A 15,985-nucleotide genomic window follows, 5' to 3' on the forward strand; every position below is an offset into this window, starting at 1 on the left:
GTGTGTTGGGGGTTTGGAAGTGGGGCGCTATTTCACAAAGGGGGGCTAACAATTGACTAAATCTGTAAGGTAATGTGGACGAAAGTATAGATGCTCTAGACTCCACTTTGGCTTGAGGCACTAGGGAACAAAAAGCAAGAGAGAGAGACAGACAGAGCTCTGTTAGGAAAGACAATATTTACAGATGAAGCAACACTGTTGTTAACCTTGTTACACACTGGTCATTAGAGACCAACACCATTACACAGAGAGTGACAAATATGAAGTCACTACAATGTGTGTGTGTGTGTGTGTGTGTGTGTGTGTGTGTGAGAGAGAGTTTGTGTGTTTACTCTGGGTTGGCTAACTTGACGACACCCATAATTCTGCGAGCCTGCACAAATACCCTGTTTTACTGTTGTACAATATAGCATGTGTGTTTTTCATTGCTTGCTTTGTCATCTTCTGTGTGTGTGATGGTATGTTTATGTTTAACAGAAAAGAATGGCGAGCTGCTGTCTGTCATTAGTGTAATAAAAGAGTTGTGGAGCCTTTACATGGCCCCTTGTCTTTCAAGGCTCTTCCATTCCACACAAATTGCTGGCTGCTGGGGCCCAAAGGATGTTTGTCTGCCTGTCTGTCTGTCGGCCTGCCTGCCTGCTCTAAAACATTGTAAACCCTTAGTTCTGTTATCCCCAAGAGTGGAGGAAAGCTTTGTCAGTTCCCAGCAGCGTTTTAATTAAACTGTGTCTGCCTTGCTGGCACACCAAAGATACACGCATACACACGTACACACACACACACACACACAAATATCAACACAAACACAAAGTACTCCTCCTATTCTGTCTCCACCGCTGTTTCGACAATGTGTCTTCTCCGCCTCTCTCTCTCTCTTCCCCTTTATCTCTCTTTCCCTCTTTCTCCATGTTTATCTCTCTGTGCCTACGCTCCAGCTCACAGAGTGACAGGCTGTGTTTTTTACTGTGTGTTTGAGCAAAGTGATCAATGCTGGACAAAGGCAGGGACAGAAAGAGAAACACAATTGGTTATTGACAGAGTACTCAAAGACTGAAAGACTGAAGGCGACAGCTTAGAGAAGGGACAGTGTTGTGGAGGGAGAGAAAGGTAAACAGAAAGAGACCCTCAAAAAACTCAAAGGGAACAAGAGTGGGATTGATGCACAATAGAAAGGTTACATCTTGAAGTTTGACATGTTATCATTTTTAAAGATGTGTAATATTTAAATAATATATGAGTTTGTACGTGTGTGTGTGGCCTGTCCTTTCTCAGGACTAGAGAGGACACTGCTGTGTTTGTTCCTGTGTGTGTTGTGTGTGTGATAGGCTGAGATAAATTGAGAGTGACAGGTCCACTGGATGCCCTCTGGACTTGAAGCCCCTGCCCTCTACTTCTGTCCTCCTGCCCCCTCCATTTTTCTTTATTTTGTTATTGTCCTCCTCTTCCTCCATCCTGTCCTTCTATTGTCCTGTTATCTCCTCTTCTCCTACCCCAGGACCAGAGCTGAGTGCCACTCTGGCTTTTGGCCCTGCTAGGCCTGTCCTTGGCCACGCTAGTTCACATGCCACCCAGTGATCTGCCCCTGGAGAGCAGCTGTTCTTGTTTGTTATTAATGACTGTTTCTCTAAGAACTGTTTACAACAAAGACACTTTGCAAAGGGCTGCTGGTGTGTTTCTCTGTGTGTGTGTGTGTGTGTGTCTAATACCATGCTGGCATTAGCAGACATGAGGATGTGGTCTCCATCTCTTTGCTCTCCCTCCTGTCCTGCATCTTATGTTTATTGACTTTGGATATGTTTACTGGCAGCAGCGAATTGACCAAACGACCAGAGGCCCAGTGAGGTGGAGAGGGATGGCTGAAGGACATGAGAAGGTGTTGACAGTTAATAATGTTTGAGAGACCAATACTCAATACATCTGTCAAGCTTCAGACAGTGGCTGATGAAGACTTGCAACCTGAATAGGGTTTGGAGTTTTGTTTTATTTTGGTGTGTATGTGCAACATGTGTGAAATGCTTAAAAGTTTGTTTTTGGCCAAAATATGTTTTATGGTCAAATATGATGCGTCCTGGGTCCAGCTTTAAGGACTATCTGTGAGAAAGGTCTGAGCTTGTGTGTCCCTCTTTCTCTCAGTGGAGCTTCTAAGAGGAAAATATCATAGGAGGAAAATGTCAGGCCTAATGTGTGATCACTGAGCCTGTCACAGGTCCCCTTGTCCCCAGACACCCACTGAGACATGCCCCCCTGTGTGTGTCCCTAGACACACACACACTCTAGAAAGACCTAACCCATGGTAGGGGTTGGCTGAAGCAGACCACTGAGACCAGAGGGGAGCTCAAATGTCAACCCCCCCCCCCCTCCTCCACACACACGCAAACTGCCAACACCTCAAAAGGTCTTCTCAAAACACACTTGCATGCGTTTTCTACTCACTCGCACATACACCACACACTCCACCCCAACAAAAGCGTGTTCTTCTTTGTGATGTCTCGCATACCATCCCTCTGGCACACACATCTGCTGCTACATTGCATACACTCTTAGACACACACTCCTTTCAGGTGCCTAACCATGTGGTTATTTGCGTTTCAGAGAGCAGTGACTACAGTGAGGTCCTCCCAGACTCGTTCCCCTCGGCCCCAGCAGAACCGCTCCCAGAGTTCCAGCTGGAGCCTGAGGATGCCTTCATAGTGAAGAACCGCCCAGTCCAGCTCCGATGCCGAGCTGCTCCGGCCACCCAGATCTACTTCAAGTGCAACGGAGAGTGGGTCAACCAGAATGACCATGTGACCAGGGAGAGCCTGGACCAAGTCACAGGTACGACCAAGCCAGTCATAGATAAAACACATAACACTAAGAAACACACACATTCTCAATTCCCTTACAACCAACACCACACGACAATTACCTCAAATAGACATTAGATATTCAAGTGGATTTTGCATAATAATGGTTTCTTACCTGATTATTAAAGGACTATGCATAAACATTCACTTCTCATCTCTCTGTGACATTCCCATTCTGTCTCTCTTTATCCCCATCTCTCTTTGTTTCTCTATTTCCACATCTCTTCCTCTCCCATTGCCTTCTCTCTCTCTCTCTCTCTCTCTCTCTCTCTCTCTCTCTCTCTCTCTCTCTCTCTCTCTCTCTCTCTCTCTCTCTCTCTCTCTCTCTCTCTCTCTCTCTCTCTCTCTCTCTCTCTCTCTCTCTCTCTCTCTCTCTCTCTCTCTCTCTCTCTCGGAAACCCAGGTCTAGTTGTGAGGGAGGTGGACATCTCAGTGTCCAGGACCCAGGTAGAGGAGTTGTTTGGCCTGGAGGACTACTGGTGCCAGTGTGTGGCCTGGAGCTCTGCTGGCACAACCAAGAGCACCCGTGCATACGTCCGCATCGCATGTCAGTACCTCACCACTGTGTGTGTGTATGTATACGCATGTGCTTGAATTCATGTATGAACATGCAGTTTTTGGTGTCACACCTGGGTATCATTGGTAATACTTTGAATGATTTATCTGTTCTCAAGGGTGTGTGTCTGTTGTGTTGTATCAGGGGACTATTCCTTAAGAATGCTCCCTCCCTCCAGACACTTCAGGCAGCCTAATGCTAAAGTAGGATTTCTCCAATTCAAATTTTCTCCCAGGGCTGTGTGCTTGTGTGCATGCACACATATCCCTATTTATTTATTTTCCATAGGTCCATTTTTGCATGGGTGTACTCCACAGTGCATCTTCTCCACACAAGTTTCTCCCATGGGCATGTGTGTGTGTGTTGTGCATGGTGACTGACAGAGTGCATGTTTATAAAGAAATGCAGCTAAACACTGGGCAGAGGCTATTCTTGTCTGCACCCACACATCCCTCCCAGGGTGTGACAGCAGATGACTGGCTGAGAGGGGGAGGGTGTCTGTCAGACTGTCACTAACCCCCGGCTCTCTACACAGACCTACGGAAGAACTTTGAGCAGGAGCCCCTGGGCAGGGAGGTGCGGCTGGATCAGGAGGTGCTACTCCAGTGTCGCCCCCCAGAGGGCATGCCACCTGCTGAGGTACCCCAGCTTCATCATTCCTCTTAGTCCTCATCCTCTTCCCCCTCTTTACTCTGATCCTGATAAGCTTGTAATGTGTGTGTGTGTGTGTATGAGTGTATGTGAGTGACAGACATGATATTCATATCTCCCTCAGCAAATATATCTCTAGTGCTCTGCAAATGTCAGAGGGACTTAGGAGCACTGCCGGCACAGACTGGATTGATGGATTACTCTTTGTGTTTATTTACTGTCCTGTGTGGGTTTTTGTTTGTGTGTTTGTGTACGTGTCTTGTTTGGTCTGTTTTGTGTTCGCTTGTGTGCATGTCTTTCCTGTAATGTCTCTCGCAGGTGGACTGGCTGAAGAACGAGGATACTATCGACCTGGCTCTGGATTCCAACTTCCTGATGACCATTGACCATGACCTCATCATCAAGCAGGCTCGTCTGTCCGATACGGCAAATTACACATGCGTTGCCCGCAACGTGGTGGCCAAGCGCCGAAGCAGCACGGCCACACTTATCGTCTACGGTAACACACATGCATCAGCTCAGCATCAGGGGGCTTCATTTGGGGGGCTGTATTACAGAAATGAGTTGCCGGTTTTTCTTTCCACTAATTGGCTATATCCTCTGTCAGTCAGCGGAGGCTGGTCCTCTTGGAGCGAATGGTCGGAATGTAACACACGCTGTGGGCGGGGCTGGCAAAGACGAACGCGCAGCTGCACCAATCCTGCTCCACTCAATGGAGGAACCTTCTGTGAGGGCCCACCCTTTCAGAGAGTAACCTGCACCACCCTCTGTCCAGGTGAGAATTAAAGTATCAACACACACACACAGAGAACTAACATATGACCCCCTTCAGCCAAGACAAAGGTCTTGTTAATGCATAGGGAGCCAGTCAGAGGTGGATTTGTTACGTGAACTTATGAAATCCTCACTGTGACCTCCGCCCCTCTGCCCCCTCCTATCCAGTTGACGGGGGCTGGACGGAGTGGGCTAAGTGGTCGGCCTGTGGGACGGAGTGTACTCACTGGCGCAGCCGCGAATGCCAGGCTCCTCCTCCTCGAAATGGGGGCCGCCACTGCAGTGGGAGCATGATGGAAAGCAAGAACTGCACTGAGGGCCTGTGCACACGCAGTGAGTCACCTGACCTCACACAGAGCAGCCAATTGGTAAATTAGAGTAGACTAGCATCCAATCAGATATCAGCATGACAAGCCAGAAATCTGATTGCAGTTCAGCAATAGCCCCAGATACTCTTCCTGGGGGAAGGGGGGGTCTGAAAAAGCCCTCATGTAGTCAGTAGACTGACACACACAAAGGCGTTTGGTGGTGGAAATTAGCCTCCTAAAGAGGAGAAGAGAAAAGCGTCCAGGAATAAAGGAGTGCAGATAGAGGAGGAGCTCAACAACGGTATGGTAAGGAGACCAGAGAGTTGGGAAGTGTGCATGACACGAGCAAGTAGAGGAATTAACAGAGGGGAGAGCATATGAGAGTGAGTCAGATCCAGCCTGACACCCGATGTGCAACCCGTGATGAGCTGGGCGGAATCCAGCTGACAGCGTATTAGACTCCCGAGACGCACACATCTTTGTGCTCCAACACTCAATACATACACGGAAACTCGACACACACAGACACACACACACACACTCTGTCCACAGAAGTCCTCTTCTTGTTGAGACACACACACACTCACAGTATGTGTGGATGCACACAAAATACGTCCTCTACACACTCTTCTCACACAAAGCAGGGAGGAATACAGGCCTAAAGCTCACACACACTGATGCAGCTGCACAGGAGTGTTGTCTGTTGTTCCTTTGTGCTGGAGGCCCTGTGGAGAGTCCAGTGGAGACACTACAGCACTTGTAGCAGCTTGGAGTCTAGAAGAAAACTACTGCCTAAGTAGCTGGATTAACTGCTTTACTGTTCATTCGTCACTGTAATCACAATCACAATCAACTTGACCTTTCTCTCATTCATTAATTTACTGGCACAGGCCAGGCTGTGTGTATTTGTACAAATAGCCATAGGCCTACTTCAACAGAAATTACATTAAAGAGGGTGTAAACTTTTTTGATCTTATTTTATCATAGGCTCATTTTGGACTTCAGTACAGTAGTTTCCTTTTTATTGCATACTGTATTCATAGGCTTTGTGACCACCTTTTTTGCATTTTCCTTATGTTACTATTACATTCATTTGCATTTCTACATACATTTTTATGTTATTTCTTTTCTTCCTTCTCTTGTTGTTTCTGTTCAAACAGATAAAAAGGTTTCTATTGAACATGCAAGCCATCGTAAGTTCACCACTTCATAATTTCCCCTCCCTCTGTCCACTATTCATCCACTTCCTGCATAGTTGTGTGTATATGTTAGTATGTGTGTGTTAGTGTGTGTGTGTGTTTCTGTAGACACAGATGAGGAGTCATAGCATGGCACATGACTGGGTCCTGTTTTGCGTCGTCTCACAAGGAGGTCATTTCAAACACACCTCTGTCCCTGTCTATCCTGGTTAGGACTGCTGACACATCCTGAGCTGTGTGTCGTTTATTAGACTAACATACGTCTGCCAACCAGCTCCCATTTGGTTTCCTCCCTCACAGGAAGCCAGCTAACCTAAATAAACAGTGGTTTGAAGATACACAAACAAAAAAAAAAGAGAATAATTAATGCCATCACATGAAAAAACAAAATCAAACGCGAATCCATCCATCCTAAATGAGTAGTCGGGACTTGTATTGTGCAAGCTTTGTTTATATTGCAGTGTAGTCGACGCTCCTTATTATTCACATACAAGGATCTACTGGATATATACAGTGCCCTCCAAAAGTATTGGAACAGTGAGGCCAATTCCTTTATTTTTGCTGTAGACTGAAAACATTTGGGCTTGACATCAAACGATGAATGTGAAACCAGAGATCAACGTTTCAGCTTTTATTTCCAGGTATTTACATCAGGATCTGATGCACAAATTAGAAAATATCACCTTTTTGTTCGAACCCACCCATTTGTCACGTGAGCAAAAGTATTGGAACATGTGACTGACAGGTGTGTTTTGTTGCCCAGGTGTGTCCTATTACATACATTATTCAATCAATAAATACCACTGAATGTCTACACTCAGGTTCAGATTGGGTAAGATAGGTTTTGTCTATGCAGACTGTATTCAGAGGTGAAAACAACATGAAAACCAGAGCGCTGTCTTTGGGTGAAAAACAAGCAATTGTGAGTCTTAGAGAAGATGGAAAATCAATCAGAGCCATTGCAGAAACATTGGCCATAGCCAGTACAACCATTTGGAATGTCCTGAAGAAGAAGAAAACTACTGGTGTACTAAGTAACAGACGTCGAACAGGTAGACCAAGGAAAACATCAGCAGTTGATGACAGAAACATTGTGAGAGCTGTAAAGAAAGACCCTAAAACAACTGTTAGTGAGATCAGCAACAACCTCCAGATGGCAGGAGTGAAGGTATCACTATCTACTGTTCGCAGAAGACTTCATGAACAAAAGTACAAGGGCTACACCAGAAGATGCAAACCACTCATTAGCAAGAAGAATAGGAAGGCCAGGCTGGAATTTGCCAAAAAGTACAGAGATGAACCTCAAAAATTCTGGGACAAAGTTTTATGGACTGATGAGACAAAGATTAACTTTTACCAAAGTGATGGAAAGGCTAAAGTTTGGAGAAAGAAAGGAACTGCTCATGATCCCAAACACACAAGCTCATCTGTGAAACACGGTGGAGGTAATGTCATGGCTTGGGCTTGCATGGCTTCTTCTGGGACGGGCTCATTAATCTTCATTGAGGATGTAACACATGATGGCAGCAGCAAAATGAACTCGGAAGTCTACAGAAACATTTTGTCTGCCAATTTAAGGAAAGATGCAACCAAACTGATTGGCAGAGCCTTCATCATGCAGCAAGATAACGACCCAAAACACACTGCCAAAACAACAAAGGAGTTCATCAGGGGCAAGAAATGGAAGGTATTAGACTGGCCAAGTCAATCTCCAGACTTAAACCCTATAGAGCATGCATTTTACCTGCTTAAGAGGAGACTGAAGGGAGGAACCCCACAAAACAAACAACAACTGAAAGAGGCTGCAGTGAAAGCCTGGGAAAGCATCAAAAAGGAAGAATGCAAAAGTTTGGTGACGTCAATGGGTCACAGACTTGCTGCAGTTATTGAAAGCAAAGGATTTGCAACTAAATATTAAGTCTTATTCACTTAAATATGTTTTAAGTATATCTGTTCCAATACTTTTGATCACATGACAAATGGGTGGATTCAAACAAAATGTGATATTTTCTTAGTTGTGCATCAGATCCTGATGTAAATACCTGGAAATAAAAGCTGAAACGTTGATCTCTGGTCTCACGTTCATTATTTGATGTCAAGCCCAAATGTTTTCAGTCTACAGCAAAAATAAAGGAATTCGCCTCACTGTTCCAATACTTTTGGAGGGCACTGTATATGAAAAAAGTGAATTATTTTCACTTTCTACAATTTCAACAGATTTAAAATCGGGCCCAAGTTATCAATATTCTAGAGTTTACCATCGGGGTGATGCTAGTTGTGACTAGCTGGATGTGACAGGGGAGCAGGCCGAGCCGGCCCCAGTAATGCACCTAATTCTCCATTGTTCCCTCTTTGGTAATAAGTGCGGACGGCTGTCGGATTCGCTCCCGTTGTGCCACGTGAGCGTGCAATCTCTCTTTTCAGCCTCTCGGCCAGGCCGCCTCTGGCTCTCAGCACCCTCCCCAACTTTTCCTTGTACTCCATGTACTTTTTTGCTCTTGCCTCTCTATATTTTCCCATCCTCCTGTCTCCTAACTTGTTTTCATTTCTCTAGCCCTCCTGGGTCCTTCTCTCAAACAACAGTGTTCATTCATTTCTCCTCTGTCCAGCCTACATCTTCCATTCTTCCTCTACTGTATTGGTCCTCTTTTTCCAACTACCCAAGTGGCCCTCTGCCCTCCCCTCCCCTAGCTCATGTGCCATCAATTGCTCATCTTTCCACTAGTATGAGGAAGTGGGATAGGTAGAGGAGTTGAGTATTGTGTGTTGTTGTGTGTGTCTGCTACCCAGTCAGATACAATCAACCAGCAGAAGAGAGCGGGGAGGGAGTTAGGGTAGGCAGCAGGTCAGGTTAATGCCCCCTCACCCACCTCCCCTCGCCACAGTTTTTTGGTGAAGAACTTCCCCTGCAGGTCAAGGGTGGGGAGGCAGACTAATGTGTGATCATTACCACTGTTCTGTAGAGCCCCCATGGGGTAATGGACTTAGGAAATGGGAATGTGGCATTGATTTTACAACAAAGTTCGAATTAAATAGATCTTTTTTTAAAGGCTACAGTTGTTATCTGCATCACAAACAACCCTGTCCTCTTGTGATTCCCTGATTTGAATTATTTATGTACTTGAATGTGTGTGTGAATTTGTACGTTTATACACATATAGCTGCCACTCCGTCCTCTGTCAGCTTTGGATCCAGATGTTTGTGTGTGTGTGTGTGTGTGTGTGTGTGTATATATATATATCGTTGTGGAAAACCTAACCCAACTTATTTGCCCTCCCCCAGCTTTGGAGCCTGGCATGGGTGTGGCGGTGTATGCTGGCCTGGTGGGGGCGCTGTTGCTGTGCGGCGTACTGGTGCTGTGTGTGGGCATACTGGCATACCAACGCAGGTGCCGCCACCTCCACGGTGACATCACAGACTCTTCCTCTGCCCTCACAGCGGCCTTCCATCCCGGCAACTACAAGCCTCCCAGACAGGGTAGGGAGCTCTCATGCTTCTGCTTTTAAGTGGCTTCTGCAATGCTCTGATTTGCCTGATCATCCCTCTTTTGTCTGTAGTGTTCTTAATTTGTCCATCCTTGTGGTGGGGGGTTCTGTACCCTATATGTTACTATATGTGTTTTTTATTATCTCTATTCTATTACCCTAACCATCCTAAGTTTATTGATGGCACCAATCCTTTGTAGCAACTGTGTTTCTTATGATCTTGTTACCAGACAACATATAAATAGGTCTCTCTCACACTTTCTCTCTTTTTTTTTTCATCTGTCTCTTTCATCTTTCTCTCTCTTTCTGTCTCTCCCTCCAGACAACCCCCACCTCCTGCACCCTTCAGCGCCCCCAGACTTGACTGCCACAGCGGGACCCTTCCGTGGGCCCCTTTTCTCCCTGCAGCAGGGGGCCAATGACAGCCCCCACAAGATCCCCATGACCACCTCTCCCCTGCTGGATCCTCTTCCCAGCCTGAAGATTAAGGTGTACAACTCCTCCACACTGTCCTCCCTGGAGCTTCCCCCCTCGGGGGGCTCCTCTGATGGGGAGATCCTGAGCCTGAAGATGGTGGGCACGGTGGGCAGGGACAGGGAGCACCATGGGCAGACACTGTCCAGAGAGCCTGGACAAAGTACCAGCGCCACCCTTGGTCACCTGGGTGGACGCCTCACCATCCCCAACACAGGTAATGTGAAGGCCTGTTCAGTTACACACAGAAAATGTAATGCACTGGAACACACACGCAACAGCAAATGGAGGTGCCTTCTAATGGTGGTTCATAGTAATCAGTGTAATCTGCTCATTTCTTTCTCTCTCCCTCTGTCTCTCTTGTTCTCACACACACACCTTTAGGTGTGAGTCTGCTAATTCCACCAGGAACCATTCCTCAGGGGAAGTTTTACGAGATGTACTTGATAATCAGCAAGTGGGAGAAAACAACGTAAGCCAGCATCTAAGACTCAGTTTCTCCAAGGTTTCTCAGAAGGAATAAAGTTGGGGACAAAATGACATTCACCATCAAAATCACTATCATTTAGAAGTATTGGGTCTTTAGTTATGAGGTTTTAGTTCATGGATCGTCAGTAAAAGTTACAGTTAAGAGGGTTCCTAACCAAAGAGAACAACCCTAAGTCGAATTCAGAGTTGCTGTGCAAGCAAGTTTAAAGCTGTGATTCAGCCTGCAAAAAGTATCTGTTCTGTTACATTTTTCCTGTCTAATTTATTTTTTCTTTCTTCTGGATGTGTGATTGTAAGGTAATTAGCATTACCTAAATGTCAATCTCAGTTGGGATCCTTACTTTAAGTCTACATGATAGAGAAGCCAAAAATTGCCATTGTCATGTTGTTCTCCTTGTGTGTAGGCTCCCGTCGGAGGGCAGTCAAACAGTGCTCAGCCCAATAGTGAGCTGTGGACCATCGGGGATGCTGCTGAGCCGGCCTGTGGTTCTCACACTGCCACACTGCGCCCAGCTGGACACCCCTACCCCAGACTGGATCCTCACCCTCAAGACCCAGACACATCAGGGGGCCTGGGAGGTGAGGAGTTGTTGGATCTGGATCCTATTTCAATGTGATCTCTTTTCTCCTATCCTAATTTTCAACACTGCTAAATACAAACCACCAAAACATTACTTCATCAAATCTGGTGAGTTGTTTCATATATTAGTCAAGTGTGCAGTGTGCCGTCTGTTCATGCTGTGCTTCTGCCCCTTGCCTAAAGGAGGTGCTTACGGTGGGGGAGGAGACCCTGTCATCACCGTGCTACCTGCAACTGGAGGAGGAGAGCTGCCACGTGCTGTTGGAGCAGCTTGGCACCTACGGCCTGGTGGGCCAATCCGCCCCACCCCAGTCTGCCTGCAAGCGTCTGCAGCTGGCCCTGTTTGCGCCCCGAGCTCCATGCCTGTCCCTGGACTACAGCCTGCGTATCTACTGCATCCAGGACACCCCCCATGCACTCAAGGTAACCCCCCCTCTTCCCTTTCTTGTGTCATATTTTCCTCACTTGTTTTATGTTTGTATTTCTGTCTGTTCATCCCTCTCTCTGTGTTTCTGTTCACATCTGGACCCACAAGCCCCTTATGTCCCCCCTCTCTCTTTTATTTTTACATAGGAGGTTTTGGAACTGGAGAAGAGTCTAGGTGGATTTCTGCTGGAGGACCCCAAGCCCCTCATGTTCAAAGACAGCTACCACAACCTGCGCCTGTCCATCCATGACATCCCACACTCCCACTGGAGGAGCAAGCTGTTGGCAAAGTACCAGGTCAGAAACCCAACATGATTGCCACCCCAGTTCTCTCTGTAAAACATGTAGAGAACCTCAGCTATTGAGTTTACATCCCAGTCATGACAAGTCAGACATATTACAAATGACCCCAACCCTAAAACGAATGAACTTGTCAATAGCTTTCGTCACTTATTTTGTGACCCTAGCTATTTGGGCTTGTGTTTTGGGGTTTTCTAGGAGATCCCCTTCTACCACATTTGGAGTGGCAGCCAGAGGCCTCTCCACTGCACCTTCAGTCTGGAGCGAGGCAGCCTGGCGGTGTCCCAGCTCGCCTGCAAAATCTGCGTCCGGCAGGTGGAGGGAGAAGGGCAGATCTTCCAGCTGAACACAGACATCCAGGAGGTACTTGGGAGGTTGGGATTAGAGGGGGAAAGGGGGGGGGGCAGTGAAAATGAAGCCACCACCATTTTATGTACAAGGAAAGGAGCATCAACAGTATGTGCCAGACCTCTCTTGGTTTCCAACAGCTTGCCTTCTCCTACCCACTTTTTAGACCCTGCCACCACACTCGCCCATGCCCTCGGGAGGCATCTGCCTGCCCTCCTCCCAGGTGGGCCCCTATGCCTTTCGCCTGCCTGCCACCATCCGCCACAAGATCTGTGCCAGTCTCGACGCCCCTAGTGCCCGCGGATGTGACTGGAGACTACTGGCACATAGCTTGGGGTTCGACAGGTCAAAACCAACCTCAGACATGGATTGTTTATTTTTATTTTTTGGGGGGGGGGTGCTTGCGTGTGAATATGTATTGTTCTATGTGTTGTTTGTTCACCTGTATGTATATATCTATAATAAAGTGCCGGCAGAGAGCCCTTATTGTTATATTCCTTTCTCTCGACACTAAACTTCACCTCATTCCTTTCCCCTGCCTCTCTCAGGTATCTCAACTACTTTGCAACAAAACCCAGCCCCACAGGTGTTCTGCTGGACCTATGGGAGGCCTGTCACCAAGGTGACGCAGACCTAGTCTCTCTAGCGACCGCACTCGAAGACATGGGCAAGAGTGAGGTGCTGGTCGTCATAACAACAGATGGGGATTGCTGATTGGTCAAGTGAAAACAGAACAAAGAGAGCACATCTGCCATCATGAAGAAAATACCAATACTTGCCTATATATGCACAAAGAAACTAGGACCCTACACAGCTCCTAGAGAGCATGTCTGTCATATCCACCTCTTTATTACCTCTGCCTCATCTCCTCTCCAAGCTTTCCCATCAGTTCCTCCACACTCTCAACACACTGGGCTACCTGTGACACTCACTACCCAGGCCTGTCTTCAGAGCAATGTGGCACCTTTTGTGTAGGTGAAGACGGGTGGAGTTGCAATGAGGTGTAAAATATTGCCATATAACCATCCCAGTGTCGTATGTGCAGTGTAAATTGCGTTCTTCTTCAGAGGAAAAACAAATAAATGTGGCTTGTTTGTACATAAACACAATGCTTGAGGATTCTCGCACAACAATCCAAGCAATCATACATCAAAGCACACACATGCACGTACAGGCACGCCCGCACTTCTGTCTGCAGACATACTCGAAGCCCAGTGTGAAAGTGCATGATTAAACACCCTCTCACCTCATGGATTGGGCTTTGTTTCCTAGCGACCAGCCATATTTGAGGTCCCCATTGTCATGGTGTGTTTGCAGCTAGCGACAGGATGTGTACCTGTCTGCAACCCCTCAGGCTACTGGCAGACATACACAGGGACAGACTCACAGACTTGCCAACTCTGACAGATATTATCCTCATAATTATGGTTTGACTGACGACAAATCACATCAGGAATGGTTTTGAGTTTGAAGTTCTAATTTGGTTGGATTTGGGGGTGGAGTACGATGGGTTGTATGAGGACAGAGGTGTTTATGGATAGGTGTGGCAGGTGATCAAGACTGATTATTGATAATGTACACCTGGATGCCTCAAAGTCTTGGTAGAACAGTTAGCTTTACAAAAGGTCTCTCTCCTTTCTTTTATCGCTCCTTCTCCTTGAAACCTTCTCTCCTGTCTTTCTGCTCGGCCTTTAATCTGTTCCGATTCAGAATACACAGCAGGAGAGCCCTCTGTCCACCCTTAAAAGTTTCCTTTAGGGAACGCTCTTTTAAGTTATTATCCATATTTGTGGATTTGTTCTTTTTCACTGTCATTTGTGTCATTGCTGTTATGATCGAGACATGAACTCTGTTTTTTAAAGTTGTGCTTGATTACCGAGGTACAATGTTGCTTGGTTTTTGTTGATGCTGGAGGAGCTAGCCTGGGAGAGGTGGAACAGTGGAAGGCTGGAGAAACAAATAATTATTTTCAAATGTGTGTATTTACTTGATTTATCAGACATAATATGTAAAATAACATTGGCTGTGGTAAGACAACCTCTGTTATCATGTTGACAGTCAGCAGTGCTGCCAGATAATAATGATGTGGCTTGTCGGCAGATTAATTTTGCCTTGTGTTGACCTGGTAGCAATGGAGCATAAATCCTTACCTCAAGTTTTCTAAACTGTATTTCAACCCCTTTTCTCTTCCTATATGCCCCACATGTCTCTTTCTCTCTGTCTGTCTAACTCTTATTTAGCTTATTCTGTTCCTCCATGCCTCTTACTAACTGATTGTTTCCCTTTTACATAGCTGCCTGATTGTGGTCAGGGTCATCAAGCTACTTGCATTGTCAATATTGTTATTTCAGTTATTGTCAGACAGTCTAAATTTGTTTTAACTCTCTCTGTATCTCGGATGTCTGGTTTTTGGCCCTTGAAGCAAAAAATAGTGTTCAACTCCATGATTGCAAATCCTAAACAAATACATGGCAGTATCTCATCTTTCCTCCCCAGCTATCCATCACTGTATGAATGAATTAAAAACTGTGTGTGTGTGCTTGATTGAGATGTATCTGCCATTTTTCTAAGTGCTATGCAAGTACAAAATGACAGTGAATTATCAAATCCTCTTTGTTTTCCTGGAAACATGTATATTTCTGAGATGCAAGGATGCAGGCAGACTGGGTTAAATTGATAATGTGTCATACCTGGTGATTGAACAAAGTGCACAGCAATGGAAACTGATTATTCTGATGATGTGTAATGTGTAAGCTCCAAATGGATACGAAGTCTGGGCTGACATATGATCACTGTAACCCCTGCTCAGTAAAGCACAGCCTGAGAAGTGAAATGCTAATATTGAGGATGATGATGATGATGATTACAGTGATAATGAAGAATATTATGTCCTACAGCATCGTGACCCTACAGACACATAGTTCTGGGTCACAAGCATTGAACCTCCTTGAACAATGGATGCTATCCCACTACCCCCTTCTCCCAACCTGTTTGATACAGAGACTGGTTATCATTACAGAACAATAACAAGAAGTTTGATGTTTCCTCTTGGTCTGAATCCTACCAGACATGACCCACTCGGGTCATGCCTCAGAACCGGACTACACGCCTTTGATTTCAGGCTGTTCATGTTGTTTTTACAAAAAAAAGAAATTAATTCAGAGACAAAAACAGACTTGCTTCACTCTGTAAACTACCATTTGTAAATAAATGTCTAGCCTTCTTACCTGTAACAAAATATAATTTTTATGCAATAAATTATATTTCCTAGTTTAACTATATCCCTGTGTCATGTATGGAGAAGTTGGAAGAGTGTTAACCAGTAGTGATTTGTAACACGTCAATGCTCAGAGTGACTTTGTTATCCTGCTCCACAACAGTGATGTTCAGCTGTAGCCCAGAGCACCTCAAACCAGTGAGCAGTGTGTTGAGGCTGGATGGTCGTAACTTGTAAGCTGCTTAGCCTACACCCTAACGTAGGCTCCACTTTTCTTCAAATGTTTCTAACAGACATCAACAGGCTAACAGCCATCAACAAGGTTTCTTTCA

At 45.9% G+C, this 15,985-nt stretch overlaps 1 protein-coding gene across 4 annotated transcripts in view; it reads left to right on the forward strand.

The window, feature by feature from the left end:
• Nucleotides 1-15,712, forward strand: part of unc5b (unc-5 netrin receptor B) — a 50,360-nt gene extending 34,648 nt beyond the window's left edge. For 2 of the 4 annotated variants that reach the window (XM_047029935.1, XM_047029936.1), the window contains exons 3-18: nucleotides 2,593-2,817; nucleotides 3,250-3,393; nucleotides 3,938-4,041; nucleotides 4,372-4,552; nucleotides 4,661-4,828; nucleotides 4,996-5,160; nucleotides 6,278-6,328; nucleotides 9,617-9,811; nucleotides 10,142-10,510; nucleotides 10,678-10,765; nucleotides 11,187-11,361; nucleotides 11,546-11,785; nucleotides 11,936-12,085; nucleotides 12,287-12,451; nucleotides 12,603-12,781; nucleotides 12,985-15,712. In XM_047029935.1, the coding sequence (XP_046885891.1) occupies nucleotides 2,593-2,817; nucleotides 3,250-3,393; nucleotides 3,938-4,041; nucleotides 4,372-4,552; nucleotides 4,661-4,828; nucleotides 4,996-5,160; nucleotides 6,278-6,328; nucleotides 9,617-9,811; nucleotides 10,142-10,510; nucleotides 10,678-10,765; nucleotides 11,187-11,361; nucleotides 11,546-11,785; nucleotides 11,936-12,085; nucleotides 12,287-12,451; nucleotides 12,603-12,781; nucleotides 12,985-13,150 (2,765 nt within the window). In that variant the 3' untranslated portion in view covers nucleotides 13,151-15,712. The remainder of the gene's footprint in view (nucleotides 1-2,592; nucleotides 2,818-3,249; nucleotides 3,394-3,937; nucleotides 4,042-4,371; nucleotides 4,553-4,660; nucleotides 4,829-4,995; nucleotides 5,161-6,277; nucleotides 6,329-9,616; nucleotides 9,812-10,141; nucleotides 10,511-10,677; nucleotides 10,766-11,186; nucleotides 11,362-11,545; nucleotides 11,786-11,935; nucleotides 12,086-12,286; nucleotides 12,452-12,602; nucleotides 12,782-12,984) is intronic. The other 2 variants (XM_047029938.1, XM_047029939.1) reach the window with 2 other exon arrangements.
• The last annotated feature ends 273 nt before the right edge of the window (nucleotides 15,713-15,985 follow it).

The sequence above is a fragment of the Hypomesus transpacificus genome, chromosome 11 (genome assembly GCF_021917145.1).
Source record: "Hypomesus transpacificus isolate Combined female chromosome 11, fHypTra1, whole genome shotgun sequence".
In the NCBI taxonomy this organism is placed as follows: domain Eukaryota; kingdom Metazoa; phylum Chordata; class Actinopteri; order Osmeriformes; family Osmeridae; genus Hypomesus; species Hypomesus transpacificus.